At 57.4% G+C, this 21,033-nt stretch overlaps 1 protein-coding gene across 1 annotated transcript; it reads right to left on the bottom strand.

The window, feature by feature from the left end:
- Window positions 1–1,467: 1,467 nt before the first annotated feature.
- ALPL (alkaline phosphatase, biomineralization associated) lies at window positions 1,468–20,575 on the bottom strand. The gene is made up of 11 exons (XM_037135881.2): window positions 20,465–20,575; window positions 16,036–16,155; window positions 15,587–15,702; window positions 14,356–14,530; window positions 13,418–13,593; window positions 10,162–10,305; window positions 8,158–8,227; window positions 5,982–6,116; window positions 3,790–3,981; window positions 3,169–3,288; window positions 1,468–2,473 (listed from the first exon to the last, which is right to left on the bottom strand). The coding sequence occupies exons 1-11, from the start codon at window positions 20,523–20,525 to the stop codon at window positions 2,208–2,210; spliced, it is 1,575 nt and encodes a 524-aa protein (XP_036991776.2). The 5' UTR covers window positions 20,526–20,575; the 3' UTR covers window positions 1,468–2,207.
- Window positions 20,576–21,033: the final 458 nt, after the last annotated feature.

Consider the following 21,033-nt stretch of genomic DNA (forward strand, 5'->3'; position numbering starts at 1 on the left):
TCAGCCCGTGTATCCCAAAGTTTAAGGTGCTGTTGGTGCCATTTTTACCCTTTGAGCATTTGATGAATGTTCTAGCACATTTGCAGGGGCTTCTCAGCCTTTCGAGGGGCAGGTTGGAAGAGCTAGCATGGTAATGTTTCGGGGAATAGCCCCTAACTAGTGAGGGAGGAGAGTTGGAGAATAAATACTCCAGCCCCCCGGCCCCACGGTGGGAGACCTCTGGGGTGCATCTCCACCCCGACTCCTGGTGCTCCAGGGCAGGACTGAGCCCCAGTTGGCTGTGATGGCAACTGTGAAGATGGTATGAGAGTAACACCTGAAAACACGGCACTGTACAATTCAAGATGACATCTCTGTCCTGGCAAGAAGGGAGGCATACAGTTTTTTTATCCCAGCACCAGCTTGGTTGTATTACCCTTTTTGCTAGGACTGCTAGGAAGCTCAGGGGAATTTCTGCTCAATTGCATTTTAATTCCTGAAGAAACCCCCCCCCCCCAATTCTGACATATGATTTCTCACCTTTCCGAGTTCACATTTAACTGGGGTATGAGTCACTCACATTGGCTGTCTCTGAACCTGGTCGGTAGGAGGTTGGAAATGCAGTGTAAAGAAAGGATGCCATTAAGTGTAAGAGCTTTGCAATCAAACAGACCTAAGTTCAAATCCCAGCTCCACAACTCAGAGGACCTTGAGCAATCACATCACCCGCGGCACCCTTGGTTTCCTCATCTGTAAACGCAGATGATGGCGGCTTGCTTCCTAGGGAGGATTAAATGAGCTGCGTCCACAGAAAGCATCAAGCACAAAACCTGGCAGATGGTAAATGATCAACACTCACTGTTACTGTCTATCGTTATAGGGGCTTTTATTCTGATGTCAAGAGGATCAAACTCAGGGAACTCTGTGGGCCCTCACGTCCGGTGAGGACGTGGGCATCCCAGCCCCAGTCAATACCTGGGCTCGACAATCAGGAATGGAGAGATGACAGTCCCCAAGCGAGGCTGACACTCCGCAAGGGCAGGCAGCCCGTCAGTGTTGCTCACCACTGAATTCTTCAGACCCAGTAGAGGGCCGAGCGCATACTCAACATTTGTGAATGAACGAACGAATGAATGGACAGCCACATGGGCCAGGGGCTGGAGCTCTGCTTGTGGGCACCATGCAGCCAGGGTATCCGGGCCCTGGAAGGCCCCTCTGCTGTGGGGTTCCGGGCTCAGCCACTCTTCAGTCCTCACTGCAGCCCGGAGCAGCTGTCTCCCATTTTACAGATCAGAAAACTTGAGACGCAGAGACATGAAGCAATTGGTCCACAGCACCCAGGGGAGGGGTGTTAGAGCCCCCAGGCCAGGAGCAGGCCCCTCCCCCCCCACCCCCCACGCCTGGGCTCTGCGTCCAGCTCTTCTCAGAGAAATGAGCTTATTTCAGTCTCTTCCTCCCTGACCACAAAGACACAGCTCTGTCCTCAGAAATAGTTGGAAATTTTTATTTAAATGTTTTGTGTTCCCTTTTAACCAACACCAAAATGAGAAAAAAAATTTTTTTTGGCCGTTCCAAACAGGAGAGTCGCTTCAAAGAGGAGCTGGCGTGTGTGTGCGAAGCTGGGAGGTGTCTGCCCACCAGGCTGCTCCTCCGTCCCAGCTGAGGCCACCTGGGGTTGGACAGCCCATCCCAGGAGCCAACTTCCTGGGAGCCCTGGGAGGTCGTGGAACAAGTGAGCAAACCCCCATCCTGGAGAGAAGGACCTGTCTCCTCTTCAGGTACAGACATGAGCAAGGAGGACCCTGGGAGGTTCCAGACGGAAGGAGAGGAGAGTGGGAGGGTCAGATCTGGAATGTTCCATGGAAGCTCCAGAGCCTCCGGATCTGGAGAAATATGTTTGCTAGAAAAATAAGATGCTTTGAGAATGTCTGCAGTCTGTACTCTCTGTCTGCCCAAGAGAAACCTACCCTGTTAGCCAAAGGGGCAGCGAAGAGTGGGGGTGGGGCTGAGGCAGGAGGCTGGGACCTGGTGCGGCCCCAGGGGAGGATCCAGAGGGGAGGGAGGTGGGCAGCAGACTGGTTTCCTGGGTCTCCTTTCTGGCAGCTGCAGAGGGCGTGAACGCCCCCACCCCATGGCCCCTTGAGGTGTGGCCTGTGGGCGCTGTGCAGCACGGGGAGGGGGAGGCTGACCATCTGTGATGGGCTAGTGGGTGCCTGGGCCCTGGGCCCTCAGAACAGGATGCCCAGGGGGAGCAGGGCCAGCAGGAGCAGCAGGGGGCCTGGGGAAGGGCTGCCCGATGAGTTGGCTGGGGCACAGTGGTCGCGGTTGGCACCGATGCAGGCGGCGTAAGCCATCACGTGGGGGATGTAGTTCTGCTCGTGGACGCCGTGCAGCAGGTGTGCCATGGGGCCCTTGGCAAAGACCGCCACGTCCTCCCCGCCATGGGTCTCGTGCCGCAGGGGCACAGCAGACTGAGCCTGGTAGTTGTTGTGAGCTGCGGGCCAGAGGAAACATTTGCAGAGGGCCCAGCAGGGGCCTGGCGCTGGGCCCCTCCCAGGCTGGCTCCAATGCCCCATTTCACAAAAGAGAAAACTGAAGCTCAGTGTGGGGAAGGCATTCTGCACAAGGCCACAGGCTTCTGGCCTGAGTCCATTCTAACACAGAAGCCTGTACTCCCAACCCCCAGAAGAGAAAATCAGTCTCCCTGAGCTATCTGGATGAGCAGGAAAGTCAACCCGGGAGTTCTTACCAGTGGATGCACCGTTAGACACCCCCCCCCGCCTGGGGTATCTGGGGGCATCCAAACAGATGAATATTTAACAATACAGAACTGGATGAATACCTTGGAAGGCTCCTATACTGGAATATTATATAGCCGGGAAAAATGACTGCAATACAGCGAACACCTCTGTGTGCCAGACTCTATGCTAACCTATCAGACCCATTTAGTTCTTCAGACAGCCTCGGGAGGTAGAACCCTTTTGTGGAGGAAGCTGAAGCTGAGAAAGGTGGAGTTATGTTGGGCCCAAGGTCCCAGAGCTACCAAACTGCAGGAGGGGAGTCCAAGTCAGATTGTTCTGGCTTGGTCCTGACTATTCTGACCTTGACCACAAGCCTACACTCTGTTCCCAGGCCCACCCTCCCAGGGGCGTCCTGTTCCCTCCCAGCCCTGGCTCTTGGCAGTCTCACCGTAGTCCACCATGGAGACATTTTCTCGCTCACCACCCACCACCTTGTAGCCAGGTCCGTTGCCATACAGGATAGCAGTGAAGGGCTTCTTGTCCGTGTCACTCAACATGGGGGCCAGACCTGCACGGGATGGCGATGGCCCAGGGGTCATGTGGGTGCACCAGGGGTACAGTCCCTTTGAAGGGCGGACCCCTCTCCAGGAAGCCACCGTCCAAACCTGATTTGCTTCCCACCAACCACCCCTGTTTTCGCTGTGCCCACATCCCTCCCATCCACCCATCCATCCTCTCTCTCATTCCTTTTTGATTTTTCTTTCTCTTTTGGAGAGTGAGACACATCGATCAGTTGCCTCCAGTAAGCGCCCAGACCAGGGATCAAACCCAAAACCTTCTGGTGTACAGGACGGTGCTCCAACCAACCGAGACACCAGCTGAAGCCCTCCCATTCTATCCGTCCATCATGCAGGCGCTCGCCTCCCTCCCTCCCCACATCCTGCACTCCCCCACCTGTCAGTAAACCCTCACTGAGTCCCACCTGTGCCAGACCCTGGGCTTGCTGACCCTCCCACCCCACTCCGGCTCCGAGAGTGTCCAGTGTCCACCCCACTGGAGGCCCACCTACCAAAGATAGAGTTGCCACGGGGTGTGTACCCGCCAAAGGTGAAGACGTGGGAGTGGTCAGCAGTGACGACGGTCAGCGTGTCTTCCAGGGAGGTCATGGCGCCTGCCTGCCCGATGGCCATGTCCATCTCCACCGCCTCGTGCAGCGCCTGCTTGGCCTTGCCCTCATGGTGCCCGTGGTCGATCCTGCCTCCTGAGACACAGAGGTAAAGGTCTCGGTGAGGGGGAGGGGAAGAAGACCAGCACCACGAGCCCACCACAGGACTGCCCGGTTCACCACACCAGGCTTTTTGTAGCCATTCAACCTGTACCGCGGCTCAGAGAGGGCGAGCCGCTGCACCACAGGCCCACACGTGGAGATGGCAAAGCCCAGACTTAAAGCCGATCCACCTGACGGAAAAGCGTGCACTCTCTCCTGCACCCCGGGCCGCTCCCAGCACCACTTCTTCAGGGGCTTGGCCCTGAGGCATCGGTGGGGCCGGGAGGGAACCAACGTGCCTGAGTGCCCACGAGGGGCCAGGCTTGTTACCCTGCACAACAATCCTGGGCACAGACCAGTACAATCAGCCCCATTTATAGATAGAGCGACTTAAGCCCAGGTGGATCCGTCAGGTGGGGAAGTCACGTGCCCAAGGTGGGCTTTGCCGGGATTTGAAATCAGCTGTGACCCACTCTGGATCACCTGCTTATCCACCTCCGCTTTGAAGAGTCCCCTCTGAGGGTGAAGCGCAGTCCTTAAAGGTGTTGAGCGGGCAGTGCCCGCGGCAGACTTTCAGAAAGACCCGTGGAGGCCCGCATCCCCTGCTGCCGCCCCCAAGTAAGCACAAGAGGCCTGGCCTGGAGCCTGGCTTACAGGCCACAGCCAAGGGTTCTGTGACCTTTGGGAAGAGACACTTCCTGTCTCTAACGGAAGATGCTGCCTGGGTGGACACTCCCAGCTCTGAGGGTCCTGAGCCCAGGCGCCTGGCCGCCCCCCTGTTCGCTAGCCTGAGCCTCACCACTGCGGCCTGGCAGGCTGGAAGGGTGGGTCCTTCCTTTGTTGTGGCTCTGGGAGCAGCTGGCCTGGCGGCTTGGCGGCCTGGTCCTGGCCCTGCTCACACAGAGCACCGCTCCCGGGGGAGCCTGCGCTCACCACCACTGGCTCCTGGCTGGTTCCTCGGCGTCAGAGGCCTGCTCGGGGCCAGGCGGAGACCGCGGCACTTGAATGGGAACCCCAGGGTTTGGCAAGAAAGCAGTCAAGCCAGGCTGGTGGCCACCGACCTCTGGAGGGCCGAGGGGCCTGAGCGGGTCTGTCTGTGCAGTGAGGGTCGTGTACAGGTTGCGTTTGTGTGTGTGCGTGGAGACAAAGGCTGTCCTAGCTTCGGGAGATTCTGGAAAGTTCATCACATGCTCAGACTTCCTGTTGTTATGGACTCAGCTATCGGTGATAATAGAAACATGGAGGATGTATTCTCTGCTGGGCCCTGTTCCAAGTACTTTATGTCTCTGAACACAATGGATGCTAATAACCCTTGTAGGAGAGGTCGATTCTGTGGGGCCTCATGTGACAGAAATGCACAGGTAGAGGTCACATATCCGGCAGACAGCAGCATCAGGACAAGAGCCCAGGGGTCTGACCTCAGGGCTCACAAGGGCCCCGGGAAATGACATGAATGCTGGCATACGGCTCTGTTGACTCCCAGAGGGTCTGGCTCTCCCAGTCTGGGGGACCCTGGGCCTTTTCCTATCAGGGATAGGACTCATGAACTTGACCTTGGCCCTACATGTGCCTAGTAACAGCAGATGTCTACTGCCCAGCTGTGAGGGCTCCCGTAGATGTCCTTGAGCCCTTGCAGGCAGCTGCTCAGATGCAGATGTCTTCTGGGCCTGCTGATTAGCCTTTGGGGAGGAGTGAGGCCAAGGTGGCTGAACACCCCTCCCCTCGAGAGCCAGGCCTCAGGCAGTAACTCCTGGAAGGAAGGAACCTGCCTCCTCTTTCAGGAAGCCTTCCTGGACTAATAAGCCTGGTGTGTATATAAGCAGCTTGTGGGACTGGGAGTTTCAGCACTGTCCCCTTCTCCCCCAGTCTATAACCCACCCTCCCAAAAGGAGTTTCCTGCATCATCCCCAACCTGAACAGTTCTCTCTGAGAGCTGGACCTCCCCATCCCCTGACCTCAGGAAAGCAGCCCTGCAATCAGGCCTGGGGCCCTACCTTCCACCAGCAAGAAGAAGCCTTTGGGGTTCTTGCTCAGGATCTTGATGGCCACCTCCACCATCTCGGAGAGTGACGGGTCAGTCACATTGTTCCTGTTCAACTCATACTGCATGTCCCCCGGCTCAAAGAGACCTGAGGAGGATGTGGGTGGTGAGAGTTCGAGACCCTGCCAGAAGGGTCTCCAAGGAACCTGTGGTGTCTCAGGGACCACAGGCTCCTCTTACACAACCTGGGGGCACAGAGAGGGAAGGAGTCTCCTCTGGATGGCTCTTGGGGCCCAACGTGCACCAGATGCCATCATCAGGGCCACACCATGGTGAGGGGTCACCACGTCTATTTACAGAGGAGGAGACAGAGGCTCGGGGTCAGTAACTTGCTATTGTCAGCTGCTAAGTGGACCATCTGGGGTCTGTGTCCATCGGCCTACCCCAGCCTGAAGGGCCCCAGACACAGCACCATGGCCTCAGGCAGAGCACTCTGTCCTGGATTTGACAAGGCAGCTGGTCAAGGTCAAGTTTACAGGTCAGGCTTGAAGTGCTCTGTGCAGTGCAGGTTTGGGGTCACTGTCCCTTCCATCCACTGGGCTCAGATTTCTCACTTGGGAGATAAACGACCCATTCCTTGCCTGTGTCACAAGATATCACGTGCATCAGGCTGGTGTTCTCGGTTCTGGATCTCCTTCCAGAACATCTCGCCATTCCATGAGTGTGTGTGCAGCCAAAAGATGACTCTGGCTCACAAAGTGCCCGCTTCGGGCCACATGCTGTTCTAGGAGCTAGGGAAGCATGTAGGTGCCAGCCTCCAAGATGCACCCACTAAGCCCTGGAGTGTCCTAACCCCCAGTGACCAGGGACAGCCTATGGCGCCAATAGAATACTGCAGAAATGACGGTGTATGACTTCCAGGTCTGGGCATAAGACACTGCAGTGTCTGCTTTGCATACTCTTGGGTTTCTGGCAGAAGCCAGCTGCCATACTGGGAGGACACTCAATCAGCTCTATGGAGAGACCCATGTGGCAGGAAGTGAGGCCGCCTGCCAACTTATTAGCCATACGAGGGAGGTGTCGCCGAAGCCTGCAACCTCATGAGACCTGCTGAGCCGCTCCCGATTCCTGCCCCAAAGAAACTTTGCAAGTAATAAGTGTTTACCCTGATTTTGAACTATGTTTGGGGATAATCGGTATAGAGCAACAGGTAATTACATGACACATCAGCTCAGTTAATCCTCATGGCCGCCCTGAGGTAGGCCCTATCATTATGCCCATTGGACAGAACAGTCACTGTTCCTACCTGACAGGAGAGGACACTGAGGCACAGAGAAGACAAAACACTTGCCCAGGGCCTCACAGGTCCTAGGTGGCAGGAGCTGGATTTGAACCCAGCAGTCTGGCTCTAGGGTCCAGGAGTGGAACTGTCTTGCTCCGTGGGCGCATGTACCACTCCACGCAGCCTGTGTGTGGGATGGAGTCCCTGCCACACGACCCAGGCAAGCAGAGGGCTGTGTGTGTCTGGGGGTCCTCCAGGTGCCCAGCTCCGAACCCGTAATTGCCAATGACACACCCAGGCCCTTAAGGGCTGAGCTCCTTGGGAAAGGTTTGCAGGGGATTTTGCTACCACTCGCTGGGCACACTAGCCAGGTGGGAACGAGGGCCCAGATGTTGGCCTGGTGGTGCTCTGGCCTCAGCCTACCTAGCCCAGAACTGCCCCGGCCCCCACACTGCTCCCTATTCCCAGGAGAGGAGCGGGTACCGCCCCGTCACGACCAGCGGACACCGAGGCTGGCTCTGCCCCAGCCACACATCAGGGCTGACTGAGGTGCCCTGCTCCACAGACTGGGATCCGTTTAAGCCTCAGCCCTAACCAGTGTTCAGATTCACCGGGCCGTCCACACTCAGACCGGCAGTGGGCACCCTGTCGGTGGCTTCCCTTCTCTGACCTCCTGCTTCCCTCTGGGTTTAGTGGGGCTATTCACCCTGCACAGCCAGCAGTTTGGGGGCTGAAATTCCATGAACCAGAACCCCTTCCTCAGCTCTCCCAGGTCCTGCAGCCTGAGCACAAAGGTCCCTACAAAGGGGGAGCAGGCTGGGGCCTGGCCCCCAGGTGCCGGGTCACACAGCCCTTGCCCCAGGGCACCCAGCCAGGCAACCAGCACCCCGACCCCCGACCCCCTTACCTAAGAGGTAGTCCACGGTGTTGGGGTGGAGGGCCAGGAGCTCGGTGCGGTTCCAGACGTAGTGAGAGTGCTAGGAGGAAGGGCCTGGGTCAGTCACGTGGGGCTGGGGGAGTTGGAAGGATGGGCCTCAGCTGGTCCCACAGTTGGGGACACCTCTTTGTTTGTTTCCTTCAGTCCTTTAACAACCCCTCCCTGAGGACCTAGCTCTCCTGCCTTCAAGAACCGACAAATGAATAGGCAATTCTAAGGCAGGGGAAGGAGAACGTTGATAGACTGGGGGTCCCTGTGAGCTCAGAGCAGGATCAGGGAAGGCTTTCTGGTGGAGGTGGCATGCTAAGGAGGCCCTAGAGGACAAGTGGAAATTGATTGGCCTGGGGTCGGGAAGTAGAGTTCCAAGTAGAGGGGCATGGGGAAGAGAAGAGGCAGGCGCAGGTCACAAGGGGCCCACTGAGAGGCACGAGCTGTGTTCTGGAGGTCACGGGGAGCCAGGGAGGGAGGGAGGCCCTAGACCTGCCCCGGGCCCCCATACGAGGGGACAGTGAAGGAGGTGCTGCTTCTTCAGGGCACAGAGGCCACAGGAAGAGGCTGGTTAGCTCATCTGGAGACAGCACCATTTAGGGCCTGGACCGGGGTCCTAGTACTGCCAGGAATCAGCTGTGTGTCGTTGGGAGAGTCCCTTGCCTTCTCTGGGCAGTGGCACTGGGATCAGTGGTTTTCAGAATGCAAGGGTTATTGTGGGAAGGAAGATGAAGAGGCCAAGACAATGGGCTCTCATCCATCCATCCCACTCCCACCCCCTCCTCTGCCTCCCTAGGTGTGTTTATCTTATTCGGGCCCTATAAGGTAGACATTATTATTCCCATTTTACAGATGAGGAAACTGAGACACAGATGCCACAGCCACTCAGTGGTAAAGGTGAGACACTCTAGAACCCCGTCTTAAGGCATGGTTTTCAGGGGACACAGTGAACCCCTGTGTGGCCCGCTCCCTCCCTCTTGAGGTCTAGACCAAGCTCCAAGGGAAGTTCCCTGCAGGCAAGAAGAATCAAGCTCTGGTTCAATGTCCCAGCTGGAGAAACTGAGGCTGGGGGGCGGGCTGTCTTTCTGGCTCGGGCCGGGCGTGGCTCTGGCCCAGCTGGAGCTGACTCAGAGGGAATGGGTGGTGCAGCTTCAAAGCGGCTCCTTCCACCCCGTCAACCCTGTGGGGGCCATTCCCCGGCCCCTGCCCCACCTCGCTCTTGGCCCAGCCCTGTCCCACAAGGCCTCCCCTGGGGCCAGTCCTGGAACCCTCAGAAACCCAACCCCAGAGTGACATCAAAGTGGCTGCCAGGCTGCTCCCCACTGTCTTCAGCGCTGACCGCAGTCATTTCCAGACCCCAGCTGCCCCAAGCCCAGAGGCCAGCAGCACAGATTTAAAAGGCCAGAGCCGCTCCGGGAGCCAGAGGCCAGGCCCTTCCCACGTCCTGGCCTGCCTCCCCAGCACGTGCCCTCGCCCAGGCCACAGCCGACTCCCCGTGAAGGGCTTCGACCTCACGCCTGCCACCTCTGCCTGCAAAACCTCCGGATGCTGCCTCTCTCCCCGGCCACCTCGTCAGGCCTCCCCTCCCTGTGGTCTGTCCCCTCTGGGTTCCAGTAGGTCCTGGGCATCCTGCCATCCAAGCACAGAGCATTCCACGTTTCCTTGACCACTGACTCATCATTTGGGCCTCATGCCCGGCCCGGGGTTCTGCACACAGTAGGGGCTCAGGTGGGCTGAGTGTCCACGCAGGCCATCCATTCCTTGGCCCACCCTCCTCCTTGCTGCCTAGCTTTTGCCATTGCCCACCCCTAAAGGAAGGAACTGACTACCTACTATGTGCCGTTCACATACCTGTTAGAGCACTTGAGCCCGTTGAGGTAGGAACGATGACTACATTTTAGAGGAGAAAACCGATTCAGGGAGGGCTCACCCAGCCCCAGACCCACTCAGGCCGCCCTGTGGCCATCCGGCCCCTGAACAGGCTACCTTATGCCTCGGTTTGAAGCTCTTCCAGACGTCGATGAGGTTCAGGCCGTCCAGCCTCGTGCCCCTGGCCTTCTCGTCTTGCTCATACTCCACGTCGGTTGTGTTCTTGGGGAACATGTACTTCCGGCCACCCCCCATGATCACCTGAAGGACACAGGAGCCATTAGTACCCCCAGGGCTTCAAAACGTCCGGCAGCCCCAGCGGCCCCCACCTGGTGATGGTGTGGACGCCTCTCCAGCCTGGAGAGTCCTGGGTTCTGTCTGCGCCGCTCTCCCGAGCCTTTGCTTGTCCCGCCTGGGGAGGGGACAGCATGACCCTACTGGGACTGTGATCTGGGCTTCTGGGTGAGACACCTGAGCTACTGGTGACCCCCTTTACCTGGCTTTCTGGAGTCCTGACACATAACTCTCACTGGTTCAGACACATTCTCTTCCTCAACTTTACACCGAATGTGTCTCCATTTTCCAAAAATGGAAACGGTGCCGAAATCTGATTTCTTTTCCCCAAGGCCACACAGCCAGCCAGGGGCCGAGTCAGGATTCGAACCCAAGACTTCTCCCAACCCTGGCACCGGGGCCCCGCCATGTCCACAGAGTCCACGATGGAGCCCCAGAGCTTCCTCTCCCCGGTGAGAGGCTGGGTGCCCGCAGGCTGGAGGCCTCGGCCAGGGAGGTCTTGGGGCAGCCCAGCCGGGAGCCTGGCCGAAGAGCGGGCCAGGGCTCACGTCTGTGGAGCCACCGCCAGGCTAATTTTACCCACCACGCTGCCTGCACGGGCGGAGGGACGCGGGACTGTTTGTTTTCCTTGGGAGTCCATGTTTGAAGTCCTGACTATTTTTAAAACAGGGCCAAGAGCATAACAGCTGCCGCCCACAGTTACCACCACACCGGTGTCCTCCTGTCACCACAGGCGTCAGCCCAGGCCACCGCCCTGGCTGACACCTTGGGAGAGCAGAGCCTGGCTGCGGCAGGCCTCACATCCACTGTCTCGGGCCTGCCGTTTCAAGGCCCCTCCTCGCTACCTTCTGCGTTATTTTCCTCTTGGGGAGCCAGGTTCCATGGGGAGGTGGGGAAGGTGCCCCAGGACCAGCCTGGATCGTGGGGACGTGGAGGGGACGTGGCTTTGAATTCTGACGCTGTCCCTTCTCGTCCAAGGGCCTGTTACTTCTCTCTGAGCCTCAGTTTCCTTTCCTGTAAAATTGATGTGATACCCACCCATAGACTGGCATAGCCACAGGCCCGTCACAGGAGGACATAGGTAATGCAGGGGTCCCAGCACCCGTGGTGGGGGACCCACAGACAGTGTCCTCACTGGCACAAGGAACTGGAGGTCACGGTATTTCCAGAGGGGCCAGTGCCTCACTGCCAGCTCCAGCCAGGATCTCGGGGGGCAGCGCAGGCTGTGACAGGACGGAGGCACCGGGGCCTCGGGTCACTGGCCCCTTGCCCCCCCCTCCACTGTTCCCACAAAACCTGACCCCTTGGCATTCTCAGAGTGGAAACGAAGCCCCCAATCTTCCTGCCTGGAGCCTCCTCGTTTCCAGCCCAGCAGGGACTTCACACGGGCTCATTAAACTCCCAAATAACAGACTTGCTGTTTGGCTTTGGGGTTTGGGTTTGTGTCTTTTTCTTTCTTTCTTTCTTTGTTTTTTTTAAAGCAAAAGATATTTATTTTCAGGGCGGACACCAGGATTTTTGTTTCATGTACAGCCCGGGGCTGGGGGCTGGGTCCTGGGGGCCAGGGGCTTTGGGGGGGATGCAGGGCCAATGGGAGAGAAAAGGAGGAGGAAGAGGTGGGGGGCAGGGGCAATAGTCACCCAGGCCTCCCTGGGGGGCTCCTCTCGCCCTCGTCCCTCAGTGGCCCCCAAGGACCCCCCATCCGCCCCTCGCCCCCAGCAGAGAAATCTTCCCCTAAGCGCCTGTCCCCCTCTCAGGCTATTCCTGCCAACACTCTCCAAAGAGCAGCCCATAATTACAGCCTGTGCTTGTACAACAAATGTTCTCACATCCATGACCTCATCTCGGCCTCCAGCACTGCAAGGAGGGGCCGGGGGGCTCCCTGTTGATGTTGGGCAGGTGGGGAAACTGAGGCTCGAGGCGGAGTAGTGCCCTGTCCCAGGACACAAGTCAAGTGAAGGCGAAGTCGGGGTGGCGGATGCGCCTCAGACACACGCTGGCCACCAGGGTCAAAAAGACCCCGTCCTGAAAGGGGTATTCAATCCGCCACTAGGAAGAGCAGGGTCAGGGGGCCTTAGAAACTGGGGGGACAGCATGGGTGGGGGGGCAGAAGGTGGGTCTGGGAGCCAGCAAGTTCCGTTGGGTAAGGTTAGAAACAGAGGTGAGGGGTAGGAGCAACCTGGGGGACTTCCTCTGAGGCTCACTGAACCCCCATTCTAGGCTCAGGGGGCCCCTTCACCCGATGCCCCCAGGAGATAAGAAGAGCCTGAAAAAGAACAAGCCAGAGATTCTCATTTGAGGGAGAGAGTGGGGGCCCATATGAACACCAGGCGGGCGGGCCGTGTCCGGGCCGTGTCTAGGCCGCAGGTGCTCTCGCACACGGGCCGGCCCAGTGTTCAAAAGCTGCGTCTTGGGTGCAGACACATGGCTCCCGCACAAACGCCGCCCCTTCCGTGTCTGGCCCTGCGCTAAACCCCACGGGGGTTCTTTTATTCAGATGTTGCAATGGGTTTACGGGACAGCTACATTTATTTCGCAAAGGGGTAATGACAGGGAGGGCTCAAAGAGGGCAAGTAACTGATCCAAGGTCACATAGCTAACGCCACATGGATTTGAACCCCAGAAACTGAAAATTGAGAGCCCGTGCTAACCACCGTCCACACGTTCCTGGGGCGTGCCGGATGAGTGCAAGAGACACATACCTGTTTGCGAGTGTGGGAACGTACAGGCAGGCGCTCCCCGCAGGTGGCCACTCGGTCACCCGGCCCCCCTGTTTTGGGGGTGGGGTGCAACGCCAAGTTCCAATTTACGAAATAATCCCTGGGCGCCTGGTTCCTGAGGCGTGGTGGCGGCCACATCAGGGTTTATCCCTCAGCCCCACCGCGGAGAAACCCTACAGAGCCTCTCTGCCCCGACCGCAAATCCCCTAATGGGCGGGGGGCCCTCCCAGGTGTACGGGGCGCCAGGCCAAGCTGCTTCTCCCGGGCCGGCCTGTGCCCCGTGCCGAGGCCTTGGGCCCACCTGAGGCCCTGCCTCACAGCCCGAGGGCGCCTGCGCTGGCTGCATCCCCTGAACTCGCCTCAATGTCCCTGATGTTGTGCATGAGCTGGTAGGCAATGTCCTTGCAGCCCTGGCTGAGGGCCTCCGGGGGCATCTCGTTGTCTGAGTACCAGTCCCGGTCGGCAGAGTGGGCGTAGGTGGCGCTGGGGGTGGCGTGGTTCACTCGAGTGGTGGTCACGATGCCCACGGATTTCCCTGGGGTGTGGAAGAGGAAGGGTTGGCTTCATCTGGAGACAGCAGTGTGCAAACGGCCCTCCTCCTAGCTAAAGGCCGGCCTCCCGCTGGTTGTGTGGCTGCCTGGGCCTCAGCCCCCAGTCAGCACTAAGAGGGGGATGGAGGCTTCCATATCCCTGGCAGATCAGACAGTCGGCCTCCCGGAGGACCCTTGAGCTGTGAGCTCCTGGGCTGGGGCCCTCCCCTCCACTGTGGACCCTGCTGAACCCCAGTCCTGCAGAAAGCACCTCGATTGTGCCAAATGCCCTGCAAGAACACAGGGGTCCCTCCTAAGGGCTCTGGAGTGGCAGTGTTGTCACCTGTGTCAGCCAGCCCCATACCCTGACTCTAAAGTTCCTGGGGACATGGGTCAGGGCCTCCCGATTCCAGCAGGAAGAGAGAAGGAGGCATGTACTGAACCCCAGGGGGCTGGCCCTGGGCTAGGCCCCTCACCGTCCTCACACCAAGCCCATGAGGGGACTATGTTTTCATGCCCATTTTACAGTGAGAGGAACAGCCTCAGGGGATCACTCCAGGCCCAGAGCCCACACTGGAGTGGGACCCTGAGCCACTAGCCTTCCTGTCCTGGACAGGATCCCGTGGGCGTCTCACACCCTCAGAACACGGGAGCTGGAAGAGCGCTCGAGAGCATCTTTGTTGTACCCTGTCCTCCTACAGTTGGGAAGTTGAAGGCCCGGGCTGGTCACAGAGCGGGGCCCATTGCCCACCGCCGCCCCCACTCACCAGCATCCTTGGCCCAGCGCAGGATGGAGGTGACCTCGTTCCCCCGGGTGGTGTTGCACTGGGAGCGCTGGGTGGCTGCGCTCACCCCCACGGTGCCCTCATTGGCCTTCACCCCACACAGGTAGGCAGTGGCGGTGCCCGCGCTGTCGGGGACCTGCGCGTTGGTGTTGTAGGTCTGCGGGCAGAAAGGAAGGCTGGGAGATGGCCCGGTCCTGGCCCTCCCCCACTCACACCACGGGGCCCAGGACGTCAGGGAGGCACTGAGGTCTCCCACAGCATTGGCCGAGCCCTGAGGTCCCCTCAGAGCCACAGGATCACCTAGCTGCCTGCTTCCTGCCCCTACTCCCTCTGCCCTGGCAGCCAGAGCAGCAGGAAGGGGCAGGAAGGCAACTGTCTGGCACATGGAAATGTTGGGCAGAGGAGCAGGGCTGGGCCAGCTAGGGCCTCCCTCTGGGTCTGGGCCTGGGGCTGTGGGGGCCAGAAAGGGGGCGAGAGAGACAGGTGAATCCTGGAGAAGGGAGGGGGATTCTTGAAGAAATTGGGGGACAGGGAGAAGGGAGGGAAAGTGAGGGGGAGGAGGGTCTAGAATGGGGATATGAGGAAGAGGCCCCCCTCCTTTAGACCTCTAGCAGAGATCCTGAAACTCTCCCTCCCCTACCAGCTGGAGAGCTCCTTGAAGGCCAAAAGGCATTACAGCCAGTCCCTGCTATTCCCTGAGAGTGTGTAGAGGACCTTTATTACAGACCACCACCAGCAGGACAAAGACCCCCGTACCAATAGCTACCACTTGGCCTCAGTAATCTGAGTGGCTTCCTGAACCACCCTGGGAGGGAATGGCTGCAACAGAACCACGGGGGAGAGAGGGTTCACTGCACGACCCCCTTCATACCCAGTACAAAAGCAGGAACAGCTGATCTGTGGGTGGGCAAGCAGGGCCCAGGGACGGGACAGGAGTCCAGGGGGACCTCTGGTTGCCGCCATGTTCAGTGTGTGAATATTTAAGCCGTGCACTCGTGCACTTTTCTCTGTGTATGTTCTTGTTCAATGGATTTTTAAAACATCGGTGAGCTAAAACCCTCAAAATGAAGCTTGGGAAGTAGCTGCTGCTGTCTTCATTTCACAGGGGGCGCTCAGAGACTCCAGGAGGGCTGACCGCCTTGCCAGGGCCCTTTCGTGCGTGTTGTCAAGCTGCAAGGCGAAAGGCTTGGGCTCGGCGGGCTTGGGAGCTCACCTTGGAGAGGGCCACGTGGGGGAACTTGTCCATCTCCAGCCTGGTCTCTTCCCCGGGGTTGTGGTGCAACTGGCCCTTGAGGATGCGGGCTGCTGTTACCGTGGAGACACCCATCCCTGTGGTGGGGAAAGGGGGCCTCAGCCTCTCCAGCTTCTTGCCTCTCCAATCAGCCTTCTCGGGCACCCATAGCTCTCTAGGCTGGGCAGTGGGCACCAGAGTAGGGCTCTGTAAATGCGACTGGGCATCCCTTCCCCCCCTTCCCTCCCCAGTCCCTAGGGGGCCACTCGACCCAGCAGACTCCACGGGCCCACAGCCTGGCCTCCCATCCTCTTAAACATGCTCCCCAGGGCTCCAGCCTCTTGCACGCAGCCCCCTTCCTCTCTGGCTGGCTCTATGGGCCCCTACCTAAGTGCCCCGTCCAACCCCACCCTGGGGGCCCCAGGCCTCACCGTCTCCCAGGAACATGATGGTATTCTTAGCCACGTTAGTGTTGAGATTCTGGAGCCTCAGGGCATTTTTCAGGGTCTGCTGAGCTTGGTCTCTCCAGTATTTGGGGTCTTTCTCTTTCTCTGTATGGACAGCAAGACAGACAGTTATTTGGCTTGGGAGTGGCTAGCTGCTTCTTTTCTTTTTCTTTTTTTTATCAGTGTATGGTTGCTTCTGGTGCAACCCCTGCTGGGAACTGGCCCCTGCTGGGAACTGGCCTGCAACCCAGGCATGTGCCCTGACAAGAAATCAAACCGAGATCTTTTGGTTCGCAGGCCCGTGCTCAATCCACTGAGCTACACCAGCCAGGGCTTGGGTGGCTAGCTTCTAATCTCCAGACTGACATATACCCCAACTTCTCATGCTTGAAGGAAGGTGCCAGGACTTGGGGAGGGAGCAGTGGTTGCCCATCTGAAAGTCATCGTGTGGTTTGTAAACCTACTCCAGTCCAATTCTCCAAACAAGCCTGTGGACCATGGGTCTTCTCAAATCTCAGAATGAAGAAACCAAGGCTCAGAGACACCAAGCAACTGGCCCAAGGCCACACAGCACTGGCAGACACTGGCAGAGCTGGGTTTCACTCCAAAGCCTGGGCTCTTTCCTTCCTCCCAGTAGAGGGACATTTTGCTAAGGCAGCAAATGAACCTGTGTTGGTGCGATTAGGAAGGTAATGTTTAAGCTGTTCAAGAGGACAAACTACTTCCAACTGCAGGAGTCCCCAGACATCTGCAGCCATCAATTATATACTCTGCTCGGCTTACTCATTAAAGGAGGTTCAGCAGAAACCCGACTTAGTGACAGAATTAACAGTGGTGCTGAAAAGCCAGGCTTGCCTTTTGTGTGAAGACCTGCCTTTTGTTTAAGGTGGCAAGTTGAAATAGCTACGCACAATCTCACTCCTGTTAGAATAAATCAGCATGCTCAGCATCCCTGATCTTGAGATAAAATGGAAGCAGGCACGCCCTCTTCCCTTTCTCTCTCCCTCACCTGTGTGCGTGCAGTGGTCAACCCTCCAGGGGCAAGAACACAGCTGTGGTGCTTGATGTACCTCAACCCCCCCCCGCCCCCGCTCTGCTGTGACAAGTGTCAGCTATATAGACAAGTCACCTCCCTGAGCCTCAGTTTCCTCCCCTTCAAATGCTGCTGTTTGGACCTTCCTCTCAGGGTCTTACGAGGACTGGATTAGATAAGGCAAGTGACACACCTGACCCACAGGAGAGGATTAAATGCCCCCCACCCCCTAGTAATTCCATCACGAGGCCTGGGCTCCCTTATTCTTCCAAACAGAGGCCCAGGCTCCCCATGTTCGAGACTCAGGGGCCTTCCCACTGTCTGCGGACTCTGCAGACTCTGCTCTGTACTCGGGCTCCATTAAACTTGCACCTGGGCCTGCAGAAGCCTGGAGATGGAAGCTCTGTAAGGACTCTCTTTTTAAACAGCCTCCCATTGCACAGAAGGGAGGGCTGAGGCCAGGAGGGTGGAAGGGTCTTATCCAAGGCCACGCTGTGTGTTCTTGGGCTGAGGACACAACCCTCCTGCCTGGGCCCAGCTGGAGCCTGAGCTGCCTTTTGGGACAGCGGTGGGTGAAGGGCACAGCGCTCCTTTCTCACAAGCACGGTTCCAGGCAAGTGCAGGTGCTGCGCACACACAGCTTGCTGGGGTCGCTGCAATTACTTCCTCCACATTAAAGAATGAAACACAGGGTGCCGAGATCAAGGTGAAGAAGAAAAACAGGAAACCCACACACCTATGGGGCTGCACCCCTGCCTGCGGGGTGGTGGGCGAGGAGGTGGAAAGAAGCAGTTCTCAAACTCCAGCCTTGGACCCGTCCGTAATTCACATCTCTCCCGCAAGAGGTCTCCCCTGAGGTCACCCCCACCCCAATTCCTTAGCCTACCTCCTTCACCCGGGACAGCCCCCAGCATTGTCTCTCTCTTCTGAAGGGGTCTGCTGAGCTCACTAATTTCAAACTCCAGTGGCAGAGGCCCCAGCTGGAGCCCTAGCCCACCCACCAGCTGTGTGCATCCACGTGGGTCCCTGCCACTGCAGTTTCTACCCCAAGAAAGTGGGGGGACAGAACTACCTGCAGGCAGTGTTGGGGTTAAACGAGGTAAAGCCCAGGAAAGTGCCCGGTGGTGGTTCAGACCAGGGATCCCACTGGCTCTGGGCTGGTCCCCTTCTCCTTCCTGCCTCCCTCCCCACACACCACAGTACCCAGGCTTTGGTCCAAGACCTCCTGTGGCCGTTTGGGTGCCATCTGGGTGGCAATGAACTTCTTCCCACCCTGACCACCTACAACCTGCCTCTTCCCCCACCCCCAGCTGCCCTGCACCTGTTGCTCCTTCTCCACACAAGTTCTGTTACCAGTTTGCCAAGTTTCCTGCTGTGTTTGCTCCCTGCAGGGCCCTTGTCACTCTCACTAGACCATTGCAGGACTTTGTCCTTGGAGCAGTACAGTGGCTGTCAAGCTGACTTCATTGTCAGAGAACTGCTTTAAGCCATGAGGGCTTTGGACAACCGGGTGGCAGGGGGCCACTGGATCCAGAAACCAATGAATGGCACGTGTAAATGCCCAGGCCACAGCGCTCCGTAAAGAGTACCTGCCTTCGCACGGAGCGTGCTGTGCGCTCTGTTCGCACGAGGTTCAGAAGAGGCCGAACGCATCTGTGGCGGCAGAACTAGAGCTCGGCCCCAGGGTGGGGGCTGGTGCAGGAGGACACAGGAAGGGACCTCGGTGTCCCATGACCAGAAATGTCCTTTTGCCTCATCAAGCTACATGTATAAGACCTGTGTGCTTTAGTGTGAGTTACACCAAATATTCAAAGAAGAGGAAGGAGAAGATGACGACGATGACACAAGGTGCCACCGCAGCCCATGCATCAGAATGGCTCACATGAAACAGATCACAAAAAACCAAACTGCTGAATATTCGAAAATCTCTCATTTCGTCACTTTTTCATTCTTTCCCTTCTCACCCACCTGCTCACTCACGCGTCACCCAGGCGGGCTGGGAGTGCTGCGAAAGCTGGGACTCAGTCCCAGAGTGACCCGGGTCCCCACGGACACACACCGAAAGGCATCGTGGGATCACAGAGTGCGCAATGGCCTGGGAACCCCACAGCCCGGGTCCTAGTCCCAGCTCTGGCACAGACTCTGCGTGGTCTGGGGGGGCCAGGCCTTCTCGGTACCCCAATTCCCTAGTCTTCCTGAGAGCTCCGCCCCTGCCAGACGTGAGGGCTGTGCCATGTCCTTCCCACGAGAGCCTTAAGGAGAAGTTACTTCCGCTGAGCAGATGGAGAAATTAAGGCTCAAAGAGGGCAAGCGGGGAGCTTCCGGCCCCATGACAGATGCACCAAGGAGGGTTCCCCTTTCTGACTACTGATACTGAAATGCTGCGGGGTGAAAGCGGAACAATTAAGAAATTCAAAAGCAGAGAGGTAAACAGGAACAGATGCTGAGGGACCCTGGGGTGTCAGATGAGACCCAGCTCTAGGTCAAAGCTGTTTGAATGGGCGCACTTGGCCTTGGAGCTATGGAAGGGAGGGGACAGGAAGCCAGTCGTGAGACATGTGACCCCAACTCCAAATCCGAGCCAGGGTTAAGTGGGGTCTGAGTTTAGAGCTTAAGAACCTCCAACTGAGAAATTAACATGAAACCGATCTAGAATTCACTGAAAAATCAAATGTCACAGGGCACTGTAGAAACATTTGCATATGAGTCTGCAATCGAAAACAAAACACCGTTGAAGATGAGTTCACAAGCAAGAGTGACAAACCACAAGGAGACGTACTAGTCCATGAGTGAAGCAGACAAAACCAACAGGAGACTTAGCAGACCAGGATTTGGAAGAGTTTAAGTTATATTTCAGATACTCAGAGAGATGAGAAAAGAGAAACCCTAGCCCTGGCAGGTGTGGCTCAGTGGACTGAGCACCAGACTGCAAAGCAAAGGGTCACTCATTCGATTCCCAGTCACGGCATATGCCTGGGTTGCAGGCCGGATCCCCAGTGAGGGGTGGCGTGAGAGGTAACCACACGCTGATGTTTCTTTCCCTGTCTTTCTCTCTCCCTTCCCCTCTCTCTAAAAATTAATTAATTAATTAAAAAAGAAACCCCAATTAAAGAATAGAAAAATAGCTCTTTCCCTTTCTCTCTCTCTCTAATCAATACAATTTTTTAAAAATTTAAAAAGAACAGGAAAATATAAAGGGGGAAAGCGTGACCTACAACACGTTCACAGGCAGAGGTGGAGGTGAGTTTTTCCCTTGTGAACGCTTGTTTCCAGCTCTTAAATACTTTGGATGGTTCCATGACGCTGAACCCAGACAATGCCCTGATCCCACCCTCCCTGAAGCAGGTCTCCCCCACCCCCACCCGTGCACCCCACTCCCACCTGGCACTAAGGAGGAGGTGAGGCAGGTGCCGATGGCCAGCACTAAGAACGGTGAGATCATGGCGCACTCCAAGACCCGCTCTCTCTCTCCGGAGCCCAGGGGTGCGATTGCCGTGGTGGGTAGGAGGGATGGGCTGGCAGTGGTCGACCCGTTAGCTGATGTTAGCTGATGTTCCAATCCTAGAAATGAACAACAACAAAAAAATTAAAAGACACATGGGCCACAGCTTCAGAGATCCTATGTTCATTCACTTAATTTCTTTGTTGGCTCGTTCATTAAGCAGTTGCTGAGCACCTGTTACAGGCTGGAGCCTGGGGTACAAACCTAGGGGGTCCCCAGCTCAGGAAGCTTAATCACACAGCTGTTGAATGTTAAATGAGGACTGGGCCGCAGAGCGGGCCCCCCCATTTCCCGAGGGAACCTCCACTTTCAGTCCATCCTGACCCACCAGAGTCCAGTCTTTCTGCAGCTTGCATTAAACTTCAGCACGTGTCCGAAACTCCTGGAGGTCTTCTGCCCCCAAATCCCCACCCTTGCCCAGAGATTCTGACCACTTGCCGACAAGGTC

The sequence above is a fragment of the Artibeus jamaicensis genome, unplaced genomic scaffold (genome assembly GCF_021234435.1).
Source record: "Artibeus jamaicensis isolate MK-2021 breed Jamaican fruit bat unplaced genomic scaffold, CSHL_Jam_final scaffold_847, whole genome shotgun sequence".
In the NCBI taxonomy this organism is placed as follows: domain Eukaryota; kingdom Metazoa; phylum Chordata; class Mammalia; order Chiroptera; family Phyllostomidae; genus Artibeus; species Artibeus jamaicensis.

Bases quoted from the DNA above. Each gene is read 5' to 3' on its own strand.
- ALPL (XM_037135881.2), bottom strand. From the start codon at position 20,525: ATGATCTCACCGTTCTTAGTGCTGGCCATCGGCACCTGCCTCACCTCC. The intron at 8,228-10,161 runs GTAGCCTGTTCA...CCTTCCTCCTAG, and splicing joins GCTTCAAACCGAGGCATAAG to CACTCTCACTACGTCTGGAA. The intron at 6,117-8,157 runs GTAAGGGGGTCG...CATCCTCCTCAG, and splicing joins CACCGTGGACTACCTCTTAG to GTCTCTTTGAGCCGGGGGAC.